Raw genomic sequence first — 24,376 nt, forward strand, 5'->3', positions numbered from 1 at the left:
CTAAAAAAGACGGGACACGACATTTAAATCACAAATTTAATTTTTGAAATCATTAAAGAATTTAGGTAATATTATGGCACTCAAAAGCATAAAAGCACATTACAAACACAAGTCACAAAAGGAGCAATCAATTGGCACATGCTGTGCATGGAAATAGGTCTGTGCCAGTCTCTACGTGGCCGACATGATAGACGAGTATCTAATATCGTCTATTTAACCATGTTTTAAATGACTTCTTAAGTGTTCGTATGCTTTAAAAAGTCAATCCAAATATACCTTTAATCTCTTCTACCGACATCAGTAACATTTGGCCACTGCTCGAGATTGTCCTTATCGTATAAGGTCAATGCCCGCGCGTACGCCTTGTTGTGCTTTGCCTGCCCAACAGGAGGAGGCTGAAGAAGTGACAGGGGGAGAAGCGTTAGGACGCCATTGAAGGCAGCAATGGTGGGCGTGGAGATTGAATGATGAAGGGGAAATAAAGGGGGAAGTTGGTTGAGACATTAATACAAACAGGTGGTGGCCATTACCAACGTGGGGTTCCGCCAGTTGGGTCTATTTAAATGTAATTTCAAAATCACCCAATTTTAAACCCATTTTGAAACCGTCCAGACTTATCTGTTGGATGATAAAAGTCCCACGTCGACTAGTTTAGAGAATGATTATGGTTTATAATCAAAGAATACTCTTTCTATTGGAATGAGACTTTTTACGAAAGCCCTCTTTATGTCTTCCAATTTCTCGAACGATTTTTCAATCCTCTTAGGACTCAATCTAAGACTAGCTGCCATGAAGAGTTCGAGAGGCTGAGATTAGTTCAAACGCTCGAGACTAAGGGGTGTAGTTGCTATTTCATCGGGAGGGAACGAGGCTGTAACGTCCCATATCCACTGCTAGGAGATATTGTCTTCTTTGGGCTTTCCCTTTCTAGCTTCCTCTCAAGGCTTTAAAATGTGTCTACTAGGAGAAGCCCGAACGATGTGCCAGCTTTCTCGCTGTTCCCCGAAGGTGGGTAGACACGAACCACTGTGTCAGTAAGAACGTTGGGGCCTAAAGGGGGTGGATTTGGGGGCGGTCCCACATTGATTGGAGGAAGGAAAGAGTGCCAACGAGGACGCTGGGCCTCGAAGCGGGGTTGGATTGTGATGTTCCACGTTGGTTGGAAAGGAGAACAAAACACCATTTATTAGGGTGTGGAAACCTTCCCTTAGAAGACACGTTTTAAAGTCTTGAGGGGAAGTCGAATGTGAAACTCCAAAGAGGATAATATTGGCTAGCGGTGGATCTAGGACGTTACAGAGGCTAGAGCTATTTTACACTGATAGCAACCTTCCGACTTTGAAGATTCAACTTTCCATTATGTTATTCAATAAATTCATAGTTTATTATGTACACAAAAATAAAATTTTAAAAGATTTATCATAAGCTATTTTTTAAGCTCACGGACTTATTCGATACAATAATAATTTATAAAAACCGTTGAGGTAGAAATGAGTGTTAGTCTACGTGCATCAAATTTGACCTAACCTAGCTAATTATAAACTATACTTTTTAAATTCAAAATAAAATAAATTTTCGTACGACTTTTATAGTAATGTGACAATAAATATCATGCATAAACTATACTATAATTTTCTATTTATATCTATATTGACATTAATATATAGTATCTATCATAGAATTATGTAATTATCAGACTTTATTGAATAAACTTGAATTTATTGGGAATAGGTTGGTAATTTTGATTTATTAAAATATATAGAATTTTATTTTTACTGCGGTTGATTTTTTTTTTACCGTAATGACATCGTTGAATAATCGATATTTTAACGTCTTACCAACCCATTTGTGTGGAGTCGGCGGAATTTTTTTTTTAATATTATATTTTTAAAATAAAATTGGGATGAATAGATAGTGGGATATAATTTTATTTATATTTATTTTCATATATTATTTTAAAACATTTATTTTGAATCAATAAGGTATACTTTTAATTGAATAATGAAAGTAATTTAATTATTTATTTATTTTGAATTTGACTTGAAGCGTTCAATGGAGTCTCGCTCTAGCCGTCTCAGAATTTTTGTAGGGTCACGAGAAATAATTTACGCTGTAATGGCGCACCACACCGTTGTATGTGGTGTCGATTGGGAGCCGTTGATTTTGATGAACTTGACTATGATCCAGCGATTATGTTCTCTGCAAAATTAATCGATGACGATTGATGGATGACCTAGCAAGAAATGGAAACTGAGTTGAAGATTTCGTTTGTAAGAATTTTCTAATTTTTCAACCACAATTTTTTTTTTTGTTTGTTTGAACAATGAATGAAGTCGAATTTTGTTCTGTAATTAACTGCAACGATTTGACCACTATCCTGTCTTTTTTACTTCTCTCTGTGTCCGATTGTCCTTTTTCATGGTTGTTTCCTGATATTTAATGGCTGTTGTTCAAGGAAATGGGTTGCTGTTCATCTTTAATTATGAGAGTTGCCTTTTAATTTAGTTTTCCATGTATTTATCTTACTTTATTAGCATTGATGGCTCTTTTTTGCTTTTGCTCGAGCGGAAGGTCCACACTGTGAAGCTGCCCGAGTGGCGCGTTTACGCCTGCTTGCTGAAGAGGGTTTGTTTTTTAATACTCTGCTTTAAAGGGGTTGAAGAAGAAGAGGAGCTGTTGGTTCTATTGGTTTGCTTGTGTGCAATTTTTATGAAGCTTCTGTGAAATTTGGGGTTATGGAAGCTGTTCTGCTTTGGGGCTTTTTCTTCTTTTTCTCTTGAAGCTAGAAGCGTAGAGCGAAGCCAAACAGCTTGAAATCTGTTTGATTTTGAGTGATTTTGAAGGAATTCTTGGGTTTCGAGGACTGATTTTGCTTGTTTTTGAAAGATATTTGGTTTCATAAGTGCTTCTGGTGGTTTTCTGAATAGGGATTCTTCCGTTTTGGTTCTAACACTTGTATTTTTGAGTAAGTTTCTCCCTATCTCTCTCAAAAGCTGTTTATGTTATGGTTCATAATTTGAAACTCAACCTTGACCAAAATAAACTCCTGAAATTGGGTAGTTCTTGGTGTTCCCGGTTGAATTTGTCTAAGGTTCTTCCTTCTATGGCTCTGGTAGAACAATATGCATTGATTGATGGATTTCTATGTTTGAAGCTGAATCTTTAATGGGTTGGTAATGGATTACTAACTAATGTTTTAAATTTTCTTAGAGTTCAACTCTCTTGTGAATGGGAACTGATGGTACTGAAAATGTTGAGGCAGCTTCAAATGTCCATTCCTTTAAGGTATCATTGAAATCTATAATTTCCTTTCCTTTTGGAGGATACTTAGGCATGGAAGTGTAATGAATCAGACAAACTTGGAACTTGGATTATTTTCTTTAGATTATAGCATCAAATTGTCTCTCAGTCTGATCTATTTGTCAATTTAGGTTCATTGTAGAATGTGCACCGAGTTAATGAAATTGGTTGACCGGGTGTCGGAGATATTACCGGAAATTGAAGCAGCTCGGCCTGGAAGCCCGGAAGGTCGAGAGGCGCTGTGCAATTTAAACAATGGAAAGATGAAAGCAGAGCTGCTTCTTCAGTATTGTCGAGAGTCTAGTAAGCTTTATCTGGTAAGCATATCTTCTGAATCATAGATTTTATATGGCCTACGTTTTGAGTTTCTTAAGGATTAGATGGTTGCTATTAAATCAATTACAAAGTTCTGAATTTACTTTTGGTACGTAAACTTCTATTAACTTTCTATTTTGGTCTAAATACTTTTGAAGGCTGATCTTGTTGAAGATTGAGTTCATTTTTCTATCACTGACCATGGCGACTTATCGGTAATGATGCGTTTATTTCTTTCAGGCATTAACTGGAGATCGAATCATCTCTAGATGTCATAGAGTGAGGACTTTGTTGGAGCATAGTTTGCGTAAAATTAAGTACATGGTTCCTGTGACATTGGCTCGAAAGGTTTGTTGAATTCACTTTCGTCATTTCTTTTCGTTCTTATACTCTATTCTGTGAATAAAAGCCTATAGTCTATTGTTATCATTCACAGAATTATTTTCTCTCGGTTCATGAATGTGCTCGCCGACTAGTGTCGTAAGCCATATTTATATGTAGTTATTTCATTGCAGCATACCAAAAGTAATGGAATTGCTTAGCTAATTATATGTAGTTAAAATGAGAGTTTTTGTGAAATCCCACATCGATTGGAGAGAGGAACGAGTGTCAGCGAGGACGCTGGGCTCCAAAAGGGGTGGATTGTGAGATCCCACATTGGTTGAAGAGGGGAACAAAGCATTCTTTATAAGGGTGTGAAAATCTCTCCCTAGCAGACGCGTTCTAAAAACCTTGAGGGGAAGTCTAAAAGGAAAAGTTCAAAGAAGACAATATCTATTGACGGTGGGCCTGGGTTGTTACCGTTTTTCTTGCCTCTAGGTGTGTGTCCTTGTTGTCTCGATGTTAGGCAATTGTTTTGTGGCTTAGCGAGTGGTATTTCAAGAGGGGAGGTTCCAAGTAACCTCGAATAGTTTCGGAGTTATATTGTTGTTCCTTCTATATTTTATATTGCAATATATCCGGGTTCTATTTTCTATCACTCTACATGGTAGTACAATGACACTGAAATTGTTGTTTGCAGATCTCTCAAATGGCAGATGATCTTAGGGTTGCAAAGTTTATCCTCGACTCATCCGACGAAGAGGCTTGGAAGGCTTTGCGACAATTGCTGAAGCTAGGTGCTTCGCCTCCAGATGTATTGGAAAAGTCGGAAATCGCAACTCTTAAAATTGCTGCTTTGAGGCTTAATATTTCATCACCCAAGGAAATGTTATACGAGAAACGGTCCATCAGAAAACTATTAGATGATGTTGGTCACGGCGATCCCCCGAAAAAGAAGATTTTGACATACCTTCTATATATTTTGAAGAAGCATGGGGAGTTGATACTGCAAGAAATCAGGGAAAACCAAGCTGATAGTTCTAACAGTAATGGTCATGGGGAAATTGAAGTTAATGTGAAACATGGAAATAATGCTTCCCATGCTGATATGATACTCAACAGGGCCATTCCCCCTGAGGAATTTAAGTGCCCCATATCAATGAGATTGATGTATGATCCTGTTGTGATCGCGTCTGGAGTGACATATGAGAAGGTGTGGATTGAAAAGTGGTTTGAGGAGGGTCATAATACGTGCCCGCATACCAAAATGAAACTAACCGATTTTTCGATGATTCCTAATGTTGATCTAAAGAATGTAATTGATAAATGGTGCATAAAGTTTGGAGTCACAATCCCGGATCCAACTGTGGAACCAGAATGCCCCGAGGTTTGGGAGAATTCCATTGCTAGCTTTGGAAGTTCGATGAATGATATTCGTCTACCCATCGATTTTAGCAATATGTCGCTTGGAGGTCTCGATAATAGTTACTATCCAGATTCATTGAGGCTCAATGGTGGCAATGAATTGGCTATCAAGGCTGGGCAGAGTAAAGATCATGATCTGCAAAGGTTTCAATCCGATTCATATGCTGAGGAAGCAGACTTGGAGTTTCCATCTACCATAAATGAGCTTTCGTGGGAATCGAAATGCAAGATTATTAAAGATATGAAAGTTGTCATTAACAAAAAAGGCGTCGGTCCGGCCTTATCTGAAACCGTCGTGGATCACCTTGCCTTATTTTTAAAGGATGCGTGTGATCAGCAGGATTCCAAGGCTCAGAAAAATGGAGCTGAGCTATTTCTTTCACTTGTGAGAAGAAGCAGGTAATTTTTGCAATATTCCAGCATCTTAGTAATCACATTTTATAATGCTTAGTGTCACGGTCTTACTTGGGTTGTTGCTTTGCTTGTCTCGACGTGAGAGTCACAACCTACTCTCTTTACTTTCTGCTTTGATTCCCTTTGATTCTCACATCTCGTACGGACACTAGTGTTTGATCGTTTGACCGTACTGCAGGTCTAATAGGCTGATTGTACCTGAGAAGGTTCTGACAACATTAGCTAGTTTATTGAATTCAGTTGTGACTTATGAAGTTCTTGCCATTTTAGAAGCGTTATCTGGCCACCGTAAATGCGGGTCTAATTTTGTCACATCTGGTGTCCTTGCTTCAATAGCTAAGTATCTCGACTCAGAGGTCGGAGACTTGCAAGAATTTGCCATTAAAACCTTTTACAATCTATCCTCAAACAGCGACATCTGCTCCGACATCGTTTCACTGGGGTGCATCCCAAAACTAGTTCCCTTGCTAAATTATGAGAATCTCTCAGGCAAATGTATATTCATTCTGAAAAATTTGTGCCACACAGAAGACGCAAGGATCTCTATTGTTGAAACTAATGGCTGCATTAGCTCTATTGCTCAATGTCTCTGGCTAGGCAGTCTCGAAGACCAGGAGCATGCCGTTACCATCCTCCTTTCGCTATGCTCGCAGCGATTCGAGTATTGTGAGTTAGTAATGGAGGAAGGTGTTATCCCCCCTCTTTCCAGTATAACTATGAAGGGTAGTGAAAAAGGAAAAGCGGGTGCCACCGAATTACTCCGACTTCTAAGAGACTTTCAGGATAATGAGCAGCAAGAACCTTGTGTTTCTGAACCTCCATACTCGTACGAACCCCCTTGCAACTCCGAGCAAGGGAAGCCGAGCAAGAAGTCTGGATTTCTTGGAATGAACATATCAATCTTCTCGAAGCGCGGTCTTCTAAAGAAGAAGTAAGTTTCATCTCTCCCTGAGCATTTGTTTATGACCTTGGCAAAGCTGTGTAAAACTGCATATTTAAGTGTAAGAAGTAGTGTCTATAATGAATTCAGGTATGTACATTTGTTTACTGTAGGGAAGAGTTCAGATATTAAGTAGCTTTTAGCTTATTATTCATTTGGCAGTGTATTGAAACCTACTGATGAAACCCCTTGGCTTTGAACTCTTAGTGTGTTGTATTGTAAATAAGTTTCAGAAGGCTAAGAGGCCTTTTGTTGGTCTCTTTTGTCTTGTATGTTAGCCTCTCTTTGCGTAGATTACATCTTCGTTTTAGTCGGATTGAAGTGCGGGTAAAGTTTATTAGATCTTGTTTGATAATCACGTGAGATCTCACGTCGGTTTGAGAGGAAAGCGAATCATTTTTTTTTATAAGGGTGTGACAATTCTACTCAACAGACCAGTGATACTTAACAGGCCAAAGCGAACAATATCTGCAACTGTTACAAATGATATAGAGCTAGTCATTGGACAGTGTGCCAGCGAGGACACTAGCCTCCCAAGGGAAGTGGATCGTGAGATCTCACATCGGTTAGAAGAGAACTAAACATTTCTTATAATGATGTGGAAACTTCTCCTTAGTTCACGTGTTTTAAAACGGTGAGATTAATGTTGATACGTAACAGGCCTAAGCAGATATCTTAGTAGTTACAAATCACGATACGTAACAGGCCTAAGCGGATGTTTTAGCGCGGTTACAAATTATTTAACTTTTTGTTTTTTTGATATTGTTTTTTGCCTAATTTTTTAAAACAAAAAATAAAAATGTTAAATAGTTATTAATCGTATAATACGCGAGTAATTGAGGTAATTTATTCAAAATTTTATTTTTAATAAAAATAAAAAGTTAGTTTATAAAACATTTATTTATTTATTTCTAAACATTTAATTAACATTTATTAATCAATTTTAATATATATTAAAAATTATTTATAAGAATCGAATAAATAATAATATAATTAAGATTTACTAATTAATTTTAATATATATTAAAAATTAAGTTGGAAAAATTTAAGTTTTATAATTCAAAACGCAAAAACCCCTGCGTTTAGGGTTTTTTCATTTTTTGTTTGTTTAAAGTAAAAATGAATACTATTTCGACATCGGCGCACACATTTCTTCTGCTCATCTTCTCCTTCGATCGTCTTCGTTGTTCTTCGCCACTTCGCCGCCTACCTCGCCCTCGCCTTCTCCGTCGGTCTCCTTCTCCGCTTCCGGTAAGCTCTCTCTCTCTCTCTCTCTGTCGGCCTCTTCTCTTAGTTTCGTTATTTCCTCCTTTCTGATGATTTTTTCGTGCAGTTTCTCCATTATTGTGTTCTTAAGATATTGTATCGAACTGAAATATTATGCACTGAACTCACTCGGGACCTTGATTGAAGAGTTAACATTCTCGTTATGTGTTTTCTTGATTAATTTAGCCGACACTGTAGTTTCTTTGGAGCATGATGTTTTTTAGGGCAATTTTAGGCACATCTTGTTTTATGTGATTATGCTGGTGCGGTTGTGATTACTGTTATGCTTTTTATGTGCTTATGGTCGTATCTTTAATGTATTTTCAGCCTCACGCCAAGGACATTGCAGAAGATCTACCTCTAGTTACAAAATGAGGTATTATGTTTTTAGGTTTTTGTATATTTTTTTATGCGCATTTCTTAATCTGCTACTTGTAAATTCTTACATACTAATGGCTTTCATGTCCTCCCCACCTTTTGTCTTCAATTGCAGCCGACCAATGGAGGAAGATGTAAGTTTCTTTAGTCATTTATGCTTTCAGTTTCAGTACTTTCATCCAATACATGTTGCCAAATTGATTCAGTCTATGTCTTACGCACAAGTGTGAATGAATCTCTTACTCTTGCATCACTATAAAATCTATTTGTTTCTTTAAAATATGAAATTTCTGCTATCTTCTTGGTGCTATGGTTGGCAAGAAGCAATATGACTTTTTAAGGCTAGTTTTATACCTGTTGAAGTAAAACTTTGGTTCAATTCTGTATTCTCTTTCCCCTTCGTTTTTATGGTTGATTATTGTGATTTTTTTCCCTATCTATTTGATGATTGTTCACCAATTTCTTACTCTTTTGCATTCTGTTATCCTAAAGGTTACATTTCTAATAAAAAAATGATAACTATGACAATTCCATAAAGCTTATTTATTTTAATTTTTTTCAGTAACTATGTCGGTTCTGTTTCCTTTTTATCATATCTAGTGGTATCTCAACGTTTTCTTTTACTAGGATTTTTTTTTTTTAAATCTTTCCAGCCCCCCTTCCCCAGTGTGTTCCTTTGGGGTTTTATTGCAAAATCTTTGGACTTCTTCATTGTATTCTATTTATATTTTTACTTCCAACTTTACTGAAGTGTTTCTACAAACACCCTTATAGTGTACTTACTTTGAATCCTCTGCAGACTAGCAAAAATGAGGAAGAGGAGTTCAACACCGGTCCACTTTCAGTTCTCATGATGAGTGTTAAAAATAACACTCAGGTATGCTTTGTTTGTGCATGTTTAACAGTTGCGCCTTGTAATTCACAGGCAGAACTTTTCAGTTAAAAACTATCTTTATATGTGTTGGACCTTTTCGGCAGGTTCTTATTAATTGTCGCAACAATAAGAAGCTCTTGGGACGTGTACGGGCCTTTGACCGGCATTGTAATATGGTTCTGGAAAATGTTAGAGAGATGTGGACTGAGGTTTGTTTTACTGATGTTTGCTTACTCTTTATCTTGCTTTGTATATACTCAAGAGTCACTTATCTTATGTATTATTACTACGACCAGGTACCGAAAACTGGGAAGGGCAAGAAAAAGGCTCAACCTGTTAACAAGGATAGATTCATCAGTAAGATGTTCCTGAGAGGAGACTCTGTCATTATTGTTCTTAGGAATCCCAAGTAAGAATAGTTGGCCATCTCGTAATACGTTCAGTTTGACTTCTTGAGTTGACTCCATATGCCTGCCAATCTTATTGTCTTCCTCCCTGTGATGAACATCAAACTTTCATTTGATAGCCTGATCTTCTTCCAAGTTTTGAGCTATCTATATCAGTTTGTACTTCATTTTAATCTCTCTTTTTCTGCGAACCATTTGCCAAATACTGTAACTCAAGAAAATGTATCTGTTTAGGTATCAGAGATTACTTAGTAGAAATGCTATATCTGTTTTTAACGTGTGTATTTTATGGAGTTTTGTCTTTGCAACTTGGGACATCGTTTGTTTTGATCACAGTTGATATTATCATCAGAATTATGAGATCTTTTGGGCTTGGTAGATCATGTATTGTTCCTCGTGCTTTTTCCTTGTTAACTATGTTCATGTGTACACACCAAGGAATTAAATTTAGACATACATGTCAATATTGTCTCCGTGTATCACATGCTTATGCATGTGTACACATACACTTGATTCAATTTATGCTATAATGGACAGTGCGTCTATTAGATATTTCGTTCTCTTAGGTTCTTTCCATATTTTGCTATTGGTTTATGAAGTGCTTGGGGAAGTCTTGATACATATTAACAATAAAGACTTGAAAGCTTCTGGGTCTTAATGATATTTTGATCTAAATGTAAATGTTTAGTATGAAAGTTTCCGATACAATTATTAGTTTAATTTTAATTGATACTAACTCAAAATTGAATAAATTGATATTTATCCCAAATAAAATATCTATTATTCATTGCTGTTTGGTTAAACGTCAGAGTTTCAAAATATAATTCATATTCATATAATTCAAAGGAATTACGCGTCTCACAATGGTATGGCTTTGGACTTTTTCAATAGGCCTCATACCAATGAAGATGTATTCTTTTACTTAAACTCATGACTATTCCCTAAATTGGTCAATGTAGAACTCACTCCCAACAATTCTCTGCTCGAACAAAGTACACTATAAGCCTCGCCTCCCCTGATGCTTATGGAGTTCTTGAATAGCTTCCCCCTTAATCAAGGCTCAACCCCTTTCTCTGGAGCCTTCAAACAAAGGATTCGACACTTTAGTCACTTTTGACTACACCTTCGAGGCTCACAATTCTTCGTGTTCAATATTTGAGTTTTAGGGTATGACTTTGATACCATGTTAGGAATCATGACTCTCCACAATGGTACGATATTATCGACTTTAAACATAAACTCTCGTGGCTTTACTTGGAGACATTTTTAGTATCTATGGTTGTATTCTTTTTTCCCAAAAAAACATATGCTGTATATGTTCCTAAGAAACTCAAAATGAACCTAACTTAAGAAAGATCGGAAGTTCGAATTTTACTGCTCGAACGTGAGGAATGTTATGAACCGACTTGAACTTGAAGTCCAACATGAAGTAGAAGTCAAACCCACACACTTAGAATACGGATTGATGGGGCAGAACAGAAGAGTACTGAAAGAGACAGTCAACCAAACAATAATGTTGTTAAACCATTTCCGATCAGAGTGTCTCATCATAAAGAAATCTACATGCATAGATAATACAACAGACTGTGATTTATAATAATGTATGCGCATTAGATAGAGCCAAGAGGATGCAACAGGATACAAGTCAAACCTCGGATTAACAACTCAGTGACAATAAGCATTAGTCATCTTCTCAGCTGCCAATAATGCACTGCTTGTGTAGTTCTTCTTCCCAACAAGCTCAACCATATCCTTACCTTCTTCTGATGACGATGACCGCTATTCATGGCAGGATGTCATTCGCAGGCTGGCTTCGTGTCGAAGCTGCTCAAGCAGATTGCAAAGGCTTGGAATGCAGAGAGCGGATAGTGGTAATCCATGGTGAAGATGTCTTTTCCAATTTTTCCGAACTGGAGAATTACCTTCTCTTGCTCTTCCACTGAAACATTGTGAGATTCATCAACAGCTGCAACGAGTTGGAAGTTCTTAACGGATGCCACCGTCACACGTCCTCTGAAATTTAGGCACCAGCACTGCAGCTGCTCGTGCCATCTTGGTGCCTTGTTTTTAAGCACTAACGATTCATCTGATCCCTGAACTGCTGGTTCTGATGGGGTCTTTGAGCCGAAGTCCTTGCCTGAATCCTTTCTCATAGAATCGGACTCGATAGAAAGGTGGTCATCAGAGTGTGTGAATGAAGTAGGTGTTGGGGCAGTGCCTCCCTCCTGAATTGAAGAAACTGGAATCGTTTGCATGACGCACTGCATCCTCCGAGGACCTCTAGTGCGAAGAACATTAAGTTCATAAGAAACTGTACCTACACTGTAGTTACATGCAGGTACCCTAGGAGAGACTTGCTTAGAGTGAAATCTACGGCTTGATCGACTACTTTGCTGAGCTGCAGGGTCACAAGGAGGCTGGCTATCATAAATCGAGAACTTCGTACCCAGGAAATTAGACCTGACAAATGTTTGTGAAGTGAATTATCATGAGAAGAATGCAAAGACAAGAATTAAAGTCTATTTCCATTAAAGCTCACCTTAATTTACCAACATAGGTACTACTTGCTCGAGAAAAATCATCAGCTACTAAAGATATGATAAAGTCAGTACCGGCTGCTCTTCTGACCCTCTTGGCTGCTAACAACAGTTTATGTTTTTCGTCCTCCGCTGTCAATTCAATGCTTGTCATGAGTCAAAGCAAGCATTCACATTCCATAACTTTCCAAAAGTTTATTTCCACCAAGGCATGAGTAAGTGGTCTATCACGTATGCCTTTTGTTCTAGGAACTAATGAATCTATAATAATAAGCGACATGGTTCAAAAATATCGTCCAAAAGATTTCAAACTAATTAGTCATTATCATCCATCAAGAACTGTTCATCTTAGAACAGGAATTGCCAAGGGAAATAAAGAAAGATTTATAGAATTGTCAACAGTGAAAAATGGATGTCTAGAAGCAAGATGATTGCAAATACCCTGCCATCTTTTACATATAACCTTGGATATCTAAAACTGCTGGACAAGCCGTGCGGTTTTTCCTTCAAATTCACAAACGACACGATACTAAACTGTGAAAAAACTAAAAACACGACTTACAAGGAGCCAAACCGAAGTACAGGAGGTAGGTCGAAGTTGCTCTATCCCTTCTGATAAAGCACTGAAATGGAGACTCCCGAGGGCCAGGCTGAAGTTGTGAAACGAAAATCAGAGAGAATCAGAATATGAAAGGATTTAGCTAAGAATAAGGGAAAAGGGATAAAAACCCAATACCTGCTTTAATGAGATTGGAAATGTGAGCCTTCCACATTGCTCAGGAGTTCTGATAATCTCCTTTGTAATGGCCCTCCAAGACCTACAAACTGAAGCACAAAAAACGACTATAGCTCGAGAAGGCCATGAGGTTTCACTCTCTTCCACTCTCCGGATGATGTCTAGAAGTAATTCGGGGGGTAGATTTGCCCATCGACCTTGCTGAATTAACTCCAATGGAGAATGTTCTTCTTGATCAGGTGCAATGTGTGACATTGTTCGGTTGCGCCAATGCCTACTCCCTTCTTCTCCTCGTTTCGAAATGCTCCCAATTCCATCTTTAATCTCTCGCAGCTCTCTAACAAAACTTTTAAACGACATCTTTCTCCAGCATAAGCAAGCACCCTTTATGTCAAAATCAAACCAGTCACCGACCACCCTAACTAAAACAAACATATAAATGGAGAAAGTTGAATGACAAAGCAAACCAAAGTGAAAAAAAGCTTAAATGTGTATTTTCATGACCCAATGTTGCAGCTATCTGCTAAACTAGTGCAGCCATTCATACCGCTTACTTAACGAACTGAACTTGCAACATCGATGCTTACTCCAATTGAAAGAGTATTATGATTCCAAGGATATGCTACGGCTATTTCATCATTAATTTGGTAATAGAATATGAGAAAAACAAAGGCAGATTCAACCTCGAAGGAAAAATTACTAAGCTATATCGCCTTCTAATGAACATTTTCCTCCAATTTCCAGTCAATATCGGGACATCTTCGTAAATGTCGACTAAGAATTCGAGGCTAGGTCACAAATTATCAGCAGGGATCCGAGAATCTTTCAAACCCGAAAAATTACTGATTCAGTGATCTCACATATAGATTATCGACTTCATAAGAAAACCCTCACAGATACGAAAATGCCGCTAAAAATTTCGAAGAAGAAACCAACCTGTTCAAAGATCAGGCAGATCGACAACACAAAACAGCTCAAACTCAGAACTCCTCGTCCACAATGCCCCCTCAAAAAGGATCCAGGAGCTCGTTGGGAAAGCAGAAACTTTCGGATCAGAAGAAGAGCATGGATCGAGTCGAGAAACACGACCAGACATGAAACTTTCGAATAAGAACCAGCAATTCGGCTACATCAAAACCCCAGATCCCGTGCTCGTCGTTGTAGCAAGAGCCTCAAGCATCGCCATCGGGAAGTGGAAAAAAGGAGCGGAGAAGAGGATGAAGAAGAGGGTGAGGCTCGCACAACGAAGCAAAGGAGTGCTTAGTCACCACCAGAGGGCGAGAGCTTCAATCAGAAGACATGCCACACACCCTTCTCGAGCTTTGAACGGATCCAACCAATTTCTTCTTCAATTCTTTTTTCTTCTTTTTTTTTCCTTTTTCATGTTTAATATTAAATTCAATTGGCTAAATTATATAAAATATATGTAATCGTTCTAATTTAAAAAATATTATCAAACCTTCAATAATTCTCTCCCAACTTAAATATATATATATATTTATATTTGTAGTTAATTTGAGAGGAAAATAATTGATATTTATTTATAAAAATATATCTAAATTTTTAATAATTTCATTATAAAAATGATTAGAAGGTCTAGTTAGCATCGAAGAGGAAATACATCCAGTAAGGAATCTTTTACTCCATTTGATGAAGTAAGGAGAATTCTAAAGATGAAGGTGTCGAAGAAAATGAGAATGAAGCAAGTGATCTTAACAAGAGTGAGCGGACTTGGAATAGAGGTTGGAGTGGGGTCAAGGGGTCTCGTTAGAGTCGTTGGCATCAACTTGTAGTAGTTGTTTCCAGTGTTTCAGTCACCTTTCAATGGCTCCTTGGATTGGAGAGGAGCGAAGCCGTTTTACCAAGTGAAAGAAAGGAGAGGACCACCTGCGATAGGAGAAGAAATTTTTTTACGGAATGTCCTACTCCTACCCGAGCTTTCCGATCAACCAATCCCCTAGTTTCAGGGGCATCTCTATCTTAGGTAGGGTCATAGATCACTAATTAGTCGAATGAGCCTATCCCTCTAGCCTATCATTATTGGGTTGATCCGATGAATAAAAAGATAAGAAACTTGATCGTTCATATATATATATATATATAAAATGAGAGAAAGAAGATGAAGATGATATACAAAAATTGAGAGGGGTAGGGGTTTTGTTTGGAGAAAGTTTATAACTAAAAAAGAAAAAAAAACTCGAGCGTTTACTCTTTGGTAACCAAAGAAACCACCCGAAAAAAACTAGATTCTCAAAAAAGTTATCATAAATTTATCGATTATTGACATCAGAACAACCAAACAAACCAGTAACAAAAAGTACTTTCGACACGGACCACTTCCACATAAGGATCGAAATCCCTCTATAAAACATGATTTAAGAAACAATAGCTTTTAAAAAGGTTGATGGTTTTTTGAAGGGGGTTAAAAATTGTAGGTGGGCTGAATGAATGGGTGAAAAGCAAAGGTCCAGTGGTTACCAAGAAGGTTAGGAAAATAAGTGAGCTCCTCTATAAGCAATGTAGCCATGAATTCAGGGGAAAAGGGAAAAAAGAAGCTTTAAAGTAAATGCTCCTCTTCTCCAACTAATTTCCTCTTTTCAATCCTTAACTTTCAGTCCAAACATTTAACACTGGGCCCTACACCTTCCAATCCCTATGATTAATCAACCTTTTACTATAGCCTGTTTGTGCATAACTAAGGTAGGGTCACTAATATTCTAACACTTCTATTTGGTTTGGAAATCTCAGCCTCTAAGCTAGTCAAAAGCAAGGCAAGGCAAGTCTCTATCAGTATCTTGCTTGCAAGCTTTGGCTATGGAGCCGCTTGCACCATTCCTACCAACTTATTCTCACAAACAAACCTTCTTATCAGCGCAGCTTTCTAAATGGTATAAATACTTAACATTCTTCACATTTTAAATCATTCATTCATCATTCATACTTGCATTACCTCTGGAAGAGAGAACCATTGCCAAATGACAATGGCTAGCTTGGTTTGCTTTGTTCGTCGTCTAACGTTTGTCTTCGTTGCCTGTTGTTTTGGATTGATCTCGTTTTCTGTAGAGGCTGCTATAAAGAGATATCAGTTTGATGTGAGTTAGTATATTCATTCAATAGCTGTAGATGTAGCATATGGATACAAGGATTTTGAATCTTGATTCAGTTCTACTGTTTAGCTTACCTTTCTTTTGAGATTTTGTTTGTCAGGTTCAAGTGCAGAATATCAGTAGGTTATGCCATGCGAAGCCGATTGTCACCATAAACGGAAGGTTTCCAGGGCCGACGATATATGTACAAGAAGGAGATCGAGTTCTTGTTAATGTTACAAACCATGCTCAATATAACATGTCAATTCACTGGTAATAATGAGAAATGACTTTTGCATAACATGTCAATTCACTGGTAATAATGAGAAATGACTTTTGCATAACACGAGTGAAAATTTCATTACTTGGGCTTCTTATCTCAGTCTCCTGCATATGTTGCAGGCATGGGTTGAAGCAGTATCGAAACGGGTGGGCGGATGGACCTGCTTATATTACACAATGTCCTATTCAAAGAGGAAGCAGCTATACCTATGATTTTAACGTCACAGGACAAAGAGGCACATTATGGTGGCATGCACATATTCTTTGGCTAAGGGCAACTGTTTATGGTGCAATTGTCATATTGCCCAAGCAAGGAACACCTTATCCATTTCCTCAGCCAAACAGAGAATTTGAAATTCTTCTGGGTTAGATGAGAAAGTTTACTTAAAATTATAGCGTTTGGATCATTGCAAGAAAATGAAAAATAAAGATGGAATTGATACCTCTGGTGCAGGAGAATGGTGGAATAATGATGTTGAGGCCATTGTCAACCAAGGATCCAGCATGGGCGTGCCACCAAATATGTCCGATGCTCACACAATCAATGGCAAGCCAGGGCCACTCTTCCCTTGTTCAGAGAAACGTAAGAAAGCTATTGAGTCTCTAACAACCAAGTTACAGTGAACGGAGCACTGATACTGATTCGGTTTTTGTTTGTGGTTCATTTTCAGATACTTTTGCGATGGAGGTTGAAGCAGGAAAGACGTATCTCTTGAGAATAATCAATGCTGCCCTCAACGACGAGCTTTTCTTTGCGATTGCTGGTCACAACATGACGGTTGTGGAGGTTGATGCAGTTTACACGAAACCCTTCACTACACAAGCTATACTAATTGCACCAGGACAGACCACAAATGTCTTGGTGCAAGCCAACCAACCACCAAATAGATACTTCATGGCTTCCAGGTCGTTCATGGACGTTCCAATTCCTGTGGACAACAAAACAGCCACCGGTATTCTCCAATATAAAGGAATCCCTAACACAATTCTCCCAGTCCTTCCTCAATTGCCGGCCTCAAATGACTCGTCATTTGCTTTGAGCTACAACAAAAAGATCAAAAGCTTGAACTCACCTCAATATCCTGCTAATGTTCCACTCAAAGTTGATCGAAAGCTTTTCTACACGATCGGTTTGGGCCAAAACGCCTGCCCCACTTGCATAAATGGAACCCAATTAGTTGCTTCATTAAACAACATCTCTTTTGTGATGCCCCAAATTGGTCTTCTTCAATCTCATTACTTCAATATCAGTGGAGTATTTAGAGCTGATTTCCCAGACAGACCTCCGACTCCATTCAACTATACTGGAGCACCACTGACTGCTAATCTGAGAACCGCAGTGGGCACAAGGCTTGGCAAAATTGCATTCAATTCTACAGTCGAGCTGGTACTCCAGGACACCAATCTTCTTACTGTCGAGTCTCATCCATTCCATCTCCATGGCTACAACTTTTTTGTCGTTGGAACCGGGATCGGAAACTTCGATCCAGCCAAAGATCCAGCTAAGTACAACTTGGTCGATCCAATTGAGAGAAACACAGTTGGAGTTCCCACTGGAGGATGGACCGCCATCCGATTTAGAGCCGACAACCCAGGTGAGTATTGACTTTAAAAAATGAACAATAACTTCTAGCTAAATATATATATAGCTCATATCATTTTGATGAACTTACAGGAGTCTGGTTCATGCACTGCCATCTCGAGGTCCATACAGGATGGGGTCTGAAAACAGCATTTGTTGTTGAAGACGGACCTGGAAAAGATCAATCCATTCTTCCGCCCCCAAAGGATCTTCCACCATGCTAGCCTTTGTACCTGGAAAAAAGGAAGAAACAAGAGAAGAAAAAGATGTGCGTGGAAAACACAGTGTTCGTTAGAGTCCTGCTCAAATTGCAGGAAATTTCTTTGCGACTTAAACTTATAATAAGATGCCAAAACATTGCATATTGCTTTCATTCTTTATCAAGTGTATTCATTCATAAATCCAAATCAATGATGCGTTTGAGGAACAGGAAACCAAATTACAAAAAGCTTGATCAAATAAAGGCTTACTTTTAGAAATTCCATGCCCAAGTTTTATGGCAAACATTAATTTGACTATTAAGATGGGGTAAACTAGAGTCTAACTCAATCAGCACAAAAAGCCCAATAAACTTATAGGTACCAACGAAATGCTTCTTCTAGTACCCTTGGATGCAAGAAGGATTCATAGTCACTACATTCGAAGGAACAAACTATAGCCAGCAAGACTAGATTTGAACCACATCAGTCAACAACCAGTACTAGATTATGGTCAAAGCCAGACACAGCTTGCATGACGTTGCAATTCTCGAGGCTATCCAGAAAAACTGGCTCAGATTCATCACTGGAACTCCCCAACCCAAGTCTACCGTCCCTTCCACATCCCCAAACCCATACTTCTCCCCTAGAGCTAAGAGCAATTGAATGTGCACGACCTCCCGACACTGATATAGGTATTTCCCCTGCTAATCCTTCAATCGCCAACGGGATGTTGTTTGGTCCTTCTCTTCCAAGTTGAGACGTCTGATTCCATCCCCATGAGATGATACTTGTCACATCACTTATCTCTTTATTTGAAGTATCTTGGTATAAGGCCAGAGAATGACCGAGCCCTGCTGCTACAGATTTTACATGGAAACTTGAATCAACCGGTAACAACCCCAAATCTTGTCTAACTCTTCCCAATTGCCCATATACGTTGCTTCCACAGCTTAAGAGGGTGCCATCACCTGAGAATTTGATATTGGCATCAAACAAATATAAACAGATGTTTGGGTAGTAATATGAAAGTGATTAGCTCCATTGTTACTTACGGCAAAGGACCAAGGAATGATCAAGTCCACATGCAATGTCTACCACTTCAATTCCAGTAAGGTCTTCCACCAAATGAGGTTCCCATATTATTGGCATATTTTTCTCGTCCTCCATTGATTCCAAAACCAACCTTTCAGCAAGCTGAATGTTTGGTTGTTCTTGGCCATTTGTAGATCTATATGAACTTGAATCCAAAGGAGACATCTTCAGAGTTTTTCCAATATTTCCCAACCTGCCATCAGCATAATAACCCCACCCGAATAATTTTCCATCCTCACTTAATGCAAGCGCATGTCCCCAACCAAAAGAGACCTACCAAGAATATGGAAGTTCTTTTCTTGTTAAAAATTTAAAGAGCTTGTGCAATTATTACTACTACTGCTACTTACTACTTATTTTTGCTATAATTTAGGAATTTGAATAAGAATGCCAGCAAGCCAACCTTAACTATCCTTTCACCTTCAACTGCTTGAACTCTGGACGGTATGACAGCCTCTGTGACATCTTTTCCAAGACCAAGCTGTCCGCGCTTAGACCTTCCCCAAATCCACAGACTTCCATCATCCCCAAGAGCAGCAGAGACAACGCCTGATGCAGATGCCGAACGAACGTTCACTAGGTCCAGCCCTATCACTCTATTAGGTACATTCCAAGAATCTCTGTCAAAAACGATGCAAGGAAATCATGAACACAATTTTAAAATCTAAAATGGCTCGTAACGAAAAGTTTAACATAAAAAAAAAATGAGAAATGTTGTTGTTTCTGATGCTCAAGTCAACATATGAGATAGTAACTATTAATCAAACAATCGAACAAAGTACTATTAGGAATCATGGATCTCCACAATAGTACGATATTGTCTATTTTGAGCATAAGCTCTCATGGCTTTGTTTGGCTTCCCCAAAAGGTCTCATACCAATGAAGATGTATTCCTTTACTTATAAACCCAATGGAAATTAGCCCGCGTAGAATTCACTCCCAATAATCCTCAACAAGTACTCTAATACGACTAAAGAGCTCAGCATTATTGAACAACTAAGAAGCATTTCTTGGGCTATACCTTCCAATATCAGATAGAACTTTTCAACATTGAACAAAAGAAAACAACTTAAAATAGCGATCGCATTTTTGAACAGCTATAAGAAAACCAACACAGATTCTGTAAGAATTCTAATCGCAGTTGAGAGAGGGAGACATAAAGCTACCTAGGGGAAGCAAAGCCCCGGCCAAGCTGCGCTTCCTGATCTCTGCCCCAAGCCCAGAGACAGCCTTGCGAATCGATTGCGAGAGAATGATAGTGCCCTGCGGCTACACTGGTAACGTCGGGAGGAAGCACCGGGACGGTGGTAGGCTCGTAAGCGGCGCCACCAATGCCAGTGAGCGAAGTGGGCAAGCCGATTGCACCATGGCTACCATCCCCGAAGCTCATAACCGCCCTGCTACTCAGGCATCTTCTTCCGAAGGGGATGATTGAGAGTGCCCTTCTCTGTTCCCCCGCCAGAATTCGAATTCCACGAATCATTTTTCTCCACGATCAATTCTCAACCATGTTTGTTCGAATTCAACTCCATCATGCGGTGATCGACACCGATGCTTGGTTGCTATGTATTGCCATGCGGTAATTGTTAGTACCTTCGTCTAGATTCATTAATTAATACTTTTCTACATTTTTTAAAATTAAAAAATAATCTTAATATTAGTAATAGATTTAAAAAATCTGCAACCGTTGATATTTCAGAAGCACAGAAACGGACGGTGGAGATTGGATTGATAGCAGTACGGAAACGAAGTGGAAAAGTATCTCCAGTTCCCATTCTCTCGTGCCTACCATTGTCGAGTTCTCGCCACTATCTCCACCAATCCAAGTGAAAGAAAAAGCGAGGGCGGCGCCACCGTTGGTATCACAGGCTGCCAAGATAGATTCCGATCGCAAACGGAAGAAATCGGCTTCATCGATCTCCTCTGCGGATCGAACTGCGAAGGAAAAGCGTAGCAGCAGTAAGAAGAACAAGATGTCCTCTTCGGCGGCTGTCGGTCAGGTTAGGGCATCGCACATACTCATAAAGCACCAAGGTTCGCGACGTCCTGCTTCGTGGAAGGATCCGGAAGGCAGAATTATCAAGAACACTACTCGCGAAAGCGCCGTCTCTCAGCTTACTGTCATTCGAGAAGACATCATTTCCGGCAAGTCTAAGTTTGAGGATGTTGCCTCTCGCATTTCTGACTGCAGCTCTGCCAAGCGTGGCGGCGATCTAGGTGCGCTAACTAACCTCCTTTCTTGTTCTTTTTTATTTGTCATTTCTATTTGTGCCTGGATGTCTGTATCTTGCTTGGATTTTATTGGAGATATGTGTCGATTATATTACGTATTTGTATTAGGGTTGGAATTCATCTCGTTTTGGTTGTACATGTCTCTAAGTTGAACTTCTACTTGCGTTCTGAAAATCCTATTATGATCCTGCATTGTTAAGGCTCTTAACACTTATCACAAGATTGTGAAAGATTTGGTTACCTTAGATTCTTGGACGAAGTTGATTGTGTTATGAATTACGGACCTTCACAATGGTACGATATTGTCCACTTTGAGCATAAGCTCTCGTAGCTTTGCTTTTGGTTTTCCTAAAATGGCTCATACCAATGGAGATTTATTCATTACTTATAAACCCATGATTGTCCCCTTAATTAGCCAACGTGGGACTCCCTCCCAATGATCCTCCCCTCGAACAAAGTACACCTTAGAGCCTCCTCTGAGGCCTATGGAGCCCTCGAACAATGTACCTTTAAATCAAGATTGACACCTTTCTCTGAAGCCCTCGAACAAAGTACACCCTTTGTTCGATACTTGAGTCACTTTTGACTACACCTTCGAGGCTAGCAACTTCTTTGTTCGACACTTGAGGATTCGATTAGCATGACTAAGTTAAGGGCATGACTCCGATACGATATTAGGAATTACGGACCTCCACAATGGTATGATATTGTCCACTTTGAGCCTAAGCTCTCGTAACTTTGTTTTAAGTTTTCCCAAAAGGCCTCATACCAATGGAGATGTATTACTTACTTATAAATCCATGATCATCTCCTTAATTAGCCAATGTGGGACTTCCTCTCAACCTCCCAACAATCCTCAACCGTTGATGCTACTACGATGGATATAATTAGTTGTGTTGACCATTTTACTTAAAAGCCTATGGAAGGATTACTTAGTGCTTGATTTTAGCTTAGAGCTAAACAGGATTTTCTGATGGCATGTCAATTTGTTTCACCATCTATTCAATTGGGAATCCATCTAGAGCTCTTCTTATATTTGGTAAAACGCAGTAACATCAACACTATGAAAGTGCCCCTATCTAGAAAATTTCTGCCTGCTGGTGTGAATAAACTTTTGGCCCCGGCTAATACTTTTACCCGTTACTAGCATTCCACCATAAACTGGTACATCATCTGAACTGTATAATTGGTTCTATTTAATCTTGTAGTCTATTTTCCCCCTCTGAACTGTATATTTCAAGTTAGTTTTACCGGAGCCATAGTCTTTTACCTCCTTTTTTTTTCCCCCTTCATATTTATAATCTTTCAGTTAGAACAGATTAAGGAGAAAACTTTAAAATCTTTTGTTAACTTTTACAATATAAGATGAGCATTGAGGGGGACTACTGCCTCCCCCTCCTTTTCCGCTCCACCCTTGGTTTTGTCTGCTAGAAATTTGTAGTTATGTACTCATCTTGCAAGCCCAGTTGATACTCTCCCAAAGAGTAAAGAGTAATTGTGTTTGTGTGATGTCCCATATTGGTTGGAGAGGAGAACAAAACACTAATTATATGGGTGTGGAAACCTTCTCCTAGCAGACGCGTTTTAAAGCCTCGAGGAGAAGCCCGAAAGGGAGAGCCCAAAGAGGACAATATCTACTAACGGTGGGCATGGGTCGTTACAAATGGTATCAGAGCCAGACATCGGACTATGTGCCAACGAGGAGGCTATTCCCCGAAGTGGGGTAGACACGAGGCGGTGTGCCAGTAAGGACACTGGGCCCCGAATGGGATGGATTTGGTGGCGGTCCCACATCGATTAGATAAAGGAACGAGTGCCAGCGAGGACGCTGGACCCCGAAGGGGGGGTAGTTTGTGATGTCCCACATTAGTTGGGGAGGAGAACAAAACACCATTTATAAGGGTGTGGAAACCTTCTTCTATCCTTGAGAGGAAGCTCGAAAGGGAAAGCCCAAAGAGGACAATATCTGCTAGTAGTGGGTCTGGATGGTTACAATTTGGTAGTTCAATAGCAGTTTTTTAGACAATTTCTAGGATCAGAAGGATATGCTGGGATGTTCTATTCGTTATTAGCTGACATTTTATACTAGCAATTGTTTGTGCGTGGATTAGCATGAAATACACAGCATCTGAATGAGCCAACACAATAATGTTATTGCAGGTCCTTTCGGGCGTGGCCAGATGCAGAAGCCTTTTGAAGAAGCAACATTTGCCCTCAAGGTTGGAGAGGTAAGCGACATTGTGGATACTGACAGTGGAGTTCACATAATCAAGCGGATTGCTTAACTTCTCTCATGAATTTCCATGCTCTACTGATGAAGCATTTAATCCATTTGGCCTTTGGGCAAGTCGAAGTGTTCAAGTAGGGTTTGGCTATAGCTACTCTGTTTCAGTGACCTAAGATTTTTCTGCAGTTCCATGATTTATGCCATTGAATTATTGCCTTTTTAAATGCGACAACATTAACGCTCACGCCGATATGGTTTGAATTGTTTGCACCCATAAAGTAGAAAGTCGAACATCTGACTTTTTGATCAATATTATTATTTATGATTTATCTGTTCAATTTGATCGAAACTTTTGATCAAAACTTTACGTATGTTGTACTAGAAAATACATAGGTATATTTTTGGTTTGGTAACTTGTCGGTAAAATTTTGAGACCTAAAAACTAAATGAACAGAACTCAAAGGACCAAAAAAGATAATTTACTCAACTTGTAATCGGCATAATCAAAACCAATAAAGTCAACGAAATCGAGTTACGCAAGAATGCAAATTGGTTCGTCAAATGTAAACATAGTAAACTAACGTCGAAGCAACATTTAAAAACATAATGCACCAAGTCTATTGAAATAGGGGCTTGACCTTCTGATAAAAAAATAGTGATATAAAAAACCTAAATAAATCAACCTATATTTTTTCGCTCGTTAAAATATAAATTAAATTTAGTGGTAAAATTTTTCAAAATATATATTGAAATTAATGAGTA

General features: G+C 38.8%; 6 protein-coding genes across 12 annotated transcripts; 4 read left to right on the forward strand and 2 right to left on the reverse strand.

The window, feature by feature from the left end:
• Positions 1 to 2,123: 2,123 nt before the first annotated feature.
• Positions 2,124 to 7,007, forward strand: LOC111435989 (U-box domain-containing protein 5). Of its 5 annotated transcripts, none has more exons than XM_023073639.1 (7): positions 2,125 to 2,270; positions 2,572 to 2,965; positions 3,211 to 3,285; positions 3,432 to 3,617; positions 3,856 to 3,963; positions 4,637 to 5,760; positions 5,954 to 7,007. In XM_023073639.1, exons 3-7 carry the CDS (start codon positions 3,229 to 3,231, stop codon positions 6,708 to 6,710), a joined length of 2,232 nt encoding a protein of 743 aa, XP_022929407.1. In that variant the 5' UTR covers positions 2,125 to 2,270; positions 2,572 to 2,965; positions 3,211 to 3,228; the 3' UTR covers positions 6,711 to 7,007. The 5 variants fall into 5 exon arrangements, with proteins under 5 accessions (XP_022929410.1, XP_022929407.1, XP_022929409.1 ...); XM_023073641.1 differs by having other exon boundaries at positions 2,252 to 2,270; positions 2,572 to 2,625; XM_023073642.1 differs by lacking the exon at positions 2,572 to 2,965 and having other exon boundaries at positions 2,124 to 2,270.
• An 810-nt stretch (positions 7,008 to 7,817) lies between these two features.
• LOC111435853 (small nuclear ribonucleoprotein Sm D2-like) lies at positions 7,818 to 10,002 on the forward strand. Its single transcript, XM_023073409.1, has 6 exons — positions 7,818 to 7,966; positions 8,309 to 8,357; positions 8,475 to 8,493; positions 9,159 to 9,236; positions 9,338 to 9,442; positions 9,530 to 10,002. The coding sequence occupies exons 2-6, from the start codon at positions 8,353 to 8,355 to the stop codon at positions 9,644 to 9,646; spliced, it is 324 nt and encodes a 107-aa protein (XP_022929177.1). The 5' UTR covers positions 7,818 to 7,966; positions 8,309 to 8,352; the 3' UTR covers positions 9,647 to 10,002.
• Positions 10,003 to 11,138: 1,136 nt separating this feature from the next.
• LOC111436023 (tubby-like F-box protein 5) lies at positions 11,139 to 14,267 on the reverse strand. 2 transcript variants are annotated; one of them, XM_023073678.1, is made up of 5 exons: positions 13,850 to 14,267; positions 12,914 to 13,297; positions 12,740 to 12,827; positions 12,180 to 12,309; positions 11,139 to 12,100 (listed from the first exon to the last, which is right to left on the reverse strand). In XM_023073678.1, exons 2-5 carry the CDS (start codon positions 13,271 to 13,273, stop codon positions 11,437 to 11,439), a joined length of 1,242 nt encoding a protein of 413 aa, XP_022929446.1. In that variant the 5' UTR covers positions 13,274 to 13,297; positions 13,850 to 14,267; the 3' UTR covers positions 11,139 to 11,436. The 2 variants fall into 2 exon arrangements, with proteins under 2 accessions (XP_022929446.1, XP_022929447.1); XM_023073679.1 differs by having other exon boundaries at positions 12,914 to 13,335.
• Positions 14,268 to 15,853: 1,586 nt separating this feature from the next.
• On the forward strand, positions 15,854 to 18,311 carry LOC111435985 (laccase-11-like). Its single transcript, XM_023073633.1, has 6 exons — positions 15,854 to 16,005; positions 16,121 to 16,272; positions 16,402 to 16,646; positions 16,736 to 16,864; positions 16,953 to 17,876; positions 17,957 to 18,311. The coding sequence occupies exons 1-6, from the start codon at positions 15,889 to 15,891 to the stop codon at positions 18,085 to 18,087; spliced, it is 1,698 nt and encodes a 565-aa protein (XP_022929401.1). The 5' UTR covers positions 15,854 to 15,888; the 3' UTR covers positions 18,088 to 18,311.
• On the reverse strand, positions 18,303 to 20,754 carry LOC111435986 (ultraviolet-B receptor UVR8). Its single transcript, XM_023073634.1, has 4 exons — positions 20,322 to 20,754; positions 19,559 to 19,775; positions 19,116 to 19,428; positions 18,303 to 19,031 (listed from the first exon to the last, which is right to left on the reverse strand). The coding sequence occupies exons 1-4, from the start codon at positions 20,636 to 20,638 to the stop codon at positions 18,547 to 18,549; spliced, it is 1,332 nt and encodes a 443-aa protein (XP_022929402.1). The 5' UTR covers positions 20,639 to 20,754; the 3' UTR covers positions 18,303 to 18,546.
• Positions 20,755 to 20,926: 172 nt separating this feature from the next.
• Positions 20,927 to 23,955, forward strand: LOC111435987 (peptidyl-prolyl cis-trans isomerase Pin1-like). 2 transcript variants are annotated; one of them, XR_002709167.1, is made up of 3 exons: positions 20,927 to 21,372; positions 23,548 to 23,814; positions 23,847 to 23,955. XR_002709167.1 is itself a non-coding variant. In XM_023073635.1 (2 exons), exons 1-2 carry the CDS (start codon positions 21,129 to 21,131, stop codon positions 23,670 to 23,672), a joined length of 369 nt encoding a protein of 122 aa, XP_022929403.1. In that variant the 5' UTR covers positions 20,927 to 21,128; the 3' UTR covers positions 23,673 to 23,955. The 2 variants fall into 2 exon arrangements, 1 of the variants encoding a protein (XP_022929403.1); XM_023073635.1 differs by having other exon boundaries at positions 23,548 to 23,955.
• Positions 23,956 to 24,376: the final 421 nt, after the last annotated feature.

The sequence above is a fragment of the Cucurbita moschata genome, unplaced genomic scaffold, assembly GCF_002738365.1.
Source record: "Cucurbita moschata cultivar Rifu unplaced genomic scaffold, Cmos_1.0 Cmo_Scf00051, whole genome shotgun sequence".
NCBI lineage: Eukaryota > Viridiplantae > Streptophyta > Magnoliopsida > Cucurbitales > Cucurbitaceae > Cucurbita > Cucurbita moschata.

Coding starts and splice junctions, on each gene's coding strand:
- LOC111435989 (XM_023073642.1), top strand. CDS start 3,229: ATGGGAACTGATGGTACTGAAAATGTTGAGGCAGCTTCAAATGTCCAT. Junction 3,286..3,431: donor CAAATGTCCATTCCTTTAAG/GTATCATTGAAA, acceptor TTGTCAATTTAG/GTTCATTGTAGAATGTGCAC. Junction 5,761..5,953: donor TCACTTGTGAGAAGAAGCAG/GTAATTTTTGCA, acceptor ACCGTACTGCAG/GTCTAATAGGCTGATTGTAC.
- LOC111435853 (XM_023073409.1), top strand. Junction 9,237..9,337: donor GTGTTAAAAATAACACTCAG/GTATGCTTTGTT, acceptor CCTTTTCGGCAG/GTTCTTATTAATTGTCGCAA. Junction 9,443..9,529: donor TTAGAGAGATGTGGACTGAG/GTTTGTTTTACT, acceptor TACTACGACCAG/GTACCGAAAACTGGGAAGGG.
- LOC111436023 (XM_023073678.1), bottom strand. CDS start 13,273: ATGTCGTTTAAAAGTTTTGTTAGAGAGCTGCGAGAGATTAAAGATGGA. Junction 12,828..12,913: donor TTCCAATCTCATTAAAGCAG/GTATTGGGTTTT, acceptor TCACAACTTCAG/CCTGGCCCTCGGGAGTCTCC. Junction 12,101..12,179: donor ACCTATGTTGGTAAATTAAG/GTGAGCTTTAAT, acceptor AACATTTGTCAG/GTCTAATTTCCTGGGTACGA.
- LOC111435985 (XM_023073633.1), top strand. CDS start 15,889: ATGACAATGGCTAGCTTGGTTTGCTTTGTTCGTCGTCTAACGTTTGTC. Junction 16,273..16,401: donor TATAACATGTCAATTCACTG/GTAATAATGAGA, acceptor CATATGTTGCAG/GCATGGGTTGAAGCAGTATC. Junction 16,865..16,952: donor CTTCCCTTGTTCAGAGAAAC/GTAAGAAAGCTA, acceptor GTTCATTTTCAG/ATACTTTTGCGATGGAGGTT.
- LOC111435986 (XM_023073634.1), bottom strand. CDS start 20,638: ATGATTCGTGGAATTCGAATTCTGGCGGGGGAACAGAGAAGGGCACTC. Junction 19,776..20,321: donor CGGGGCTTTGCTTCCCCTAG/GTAGCTTTATGT, acceptor CGTTTTTGACAG/AGATTCTTGGAATGTACCTA. Junction 19,032..19,115: donor TCATTCCTTGGTCCTTTGCC/GTAAGTAACAAT, acceptor TCAAATTCTCAG/GTGATGGCACCCTCTTAAGC.
- LOC111435987 (XM_023073635.1), top strand. CDS start 21,129: ATGTCCTCTTCGGCGGCTGTCGGTCAGGTTAGGGCATCGCACATACTC. Junction 21,373..23,547: donor CAAGCGTGGCGGCGATCTAG/GTGCGCTAACTA, acceptor ATGTTATTGCAG/GTCCTTTCGGGCGTGGCCAG.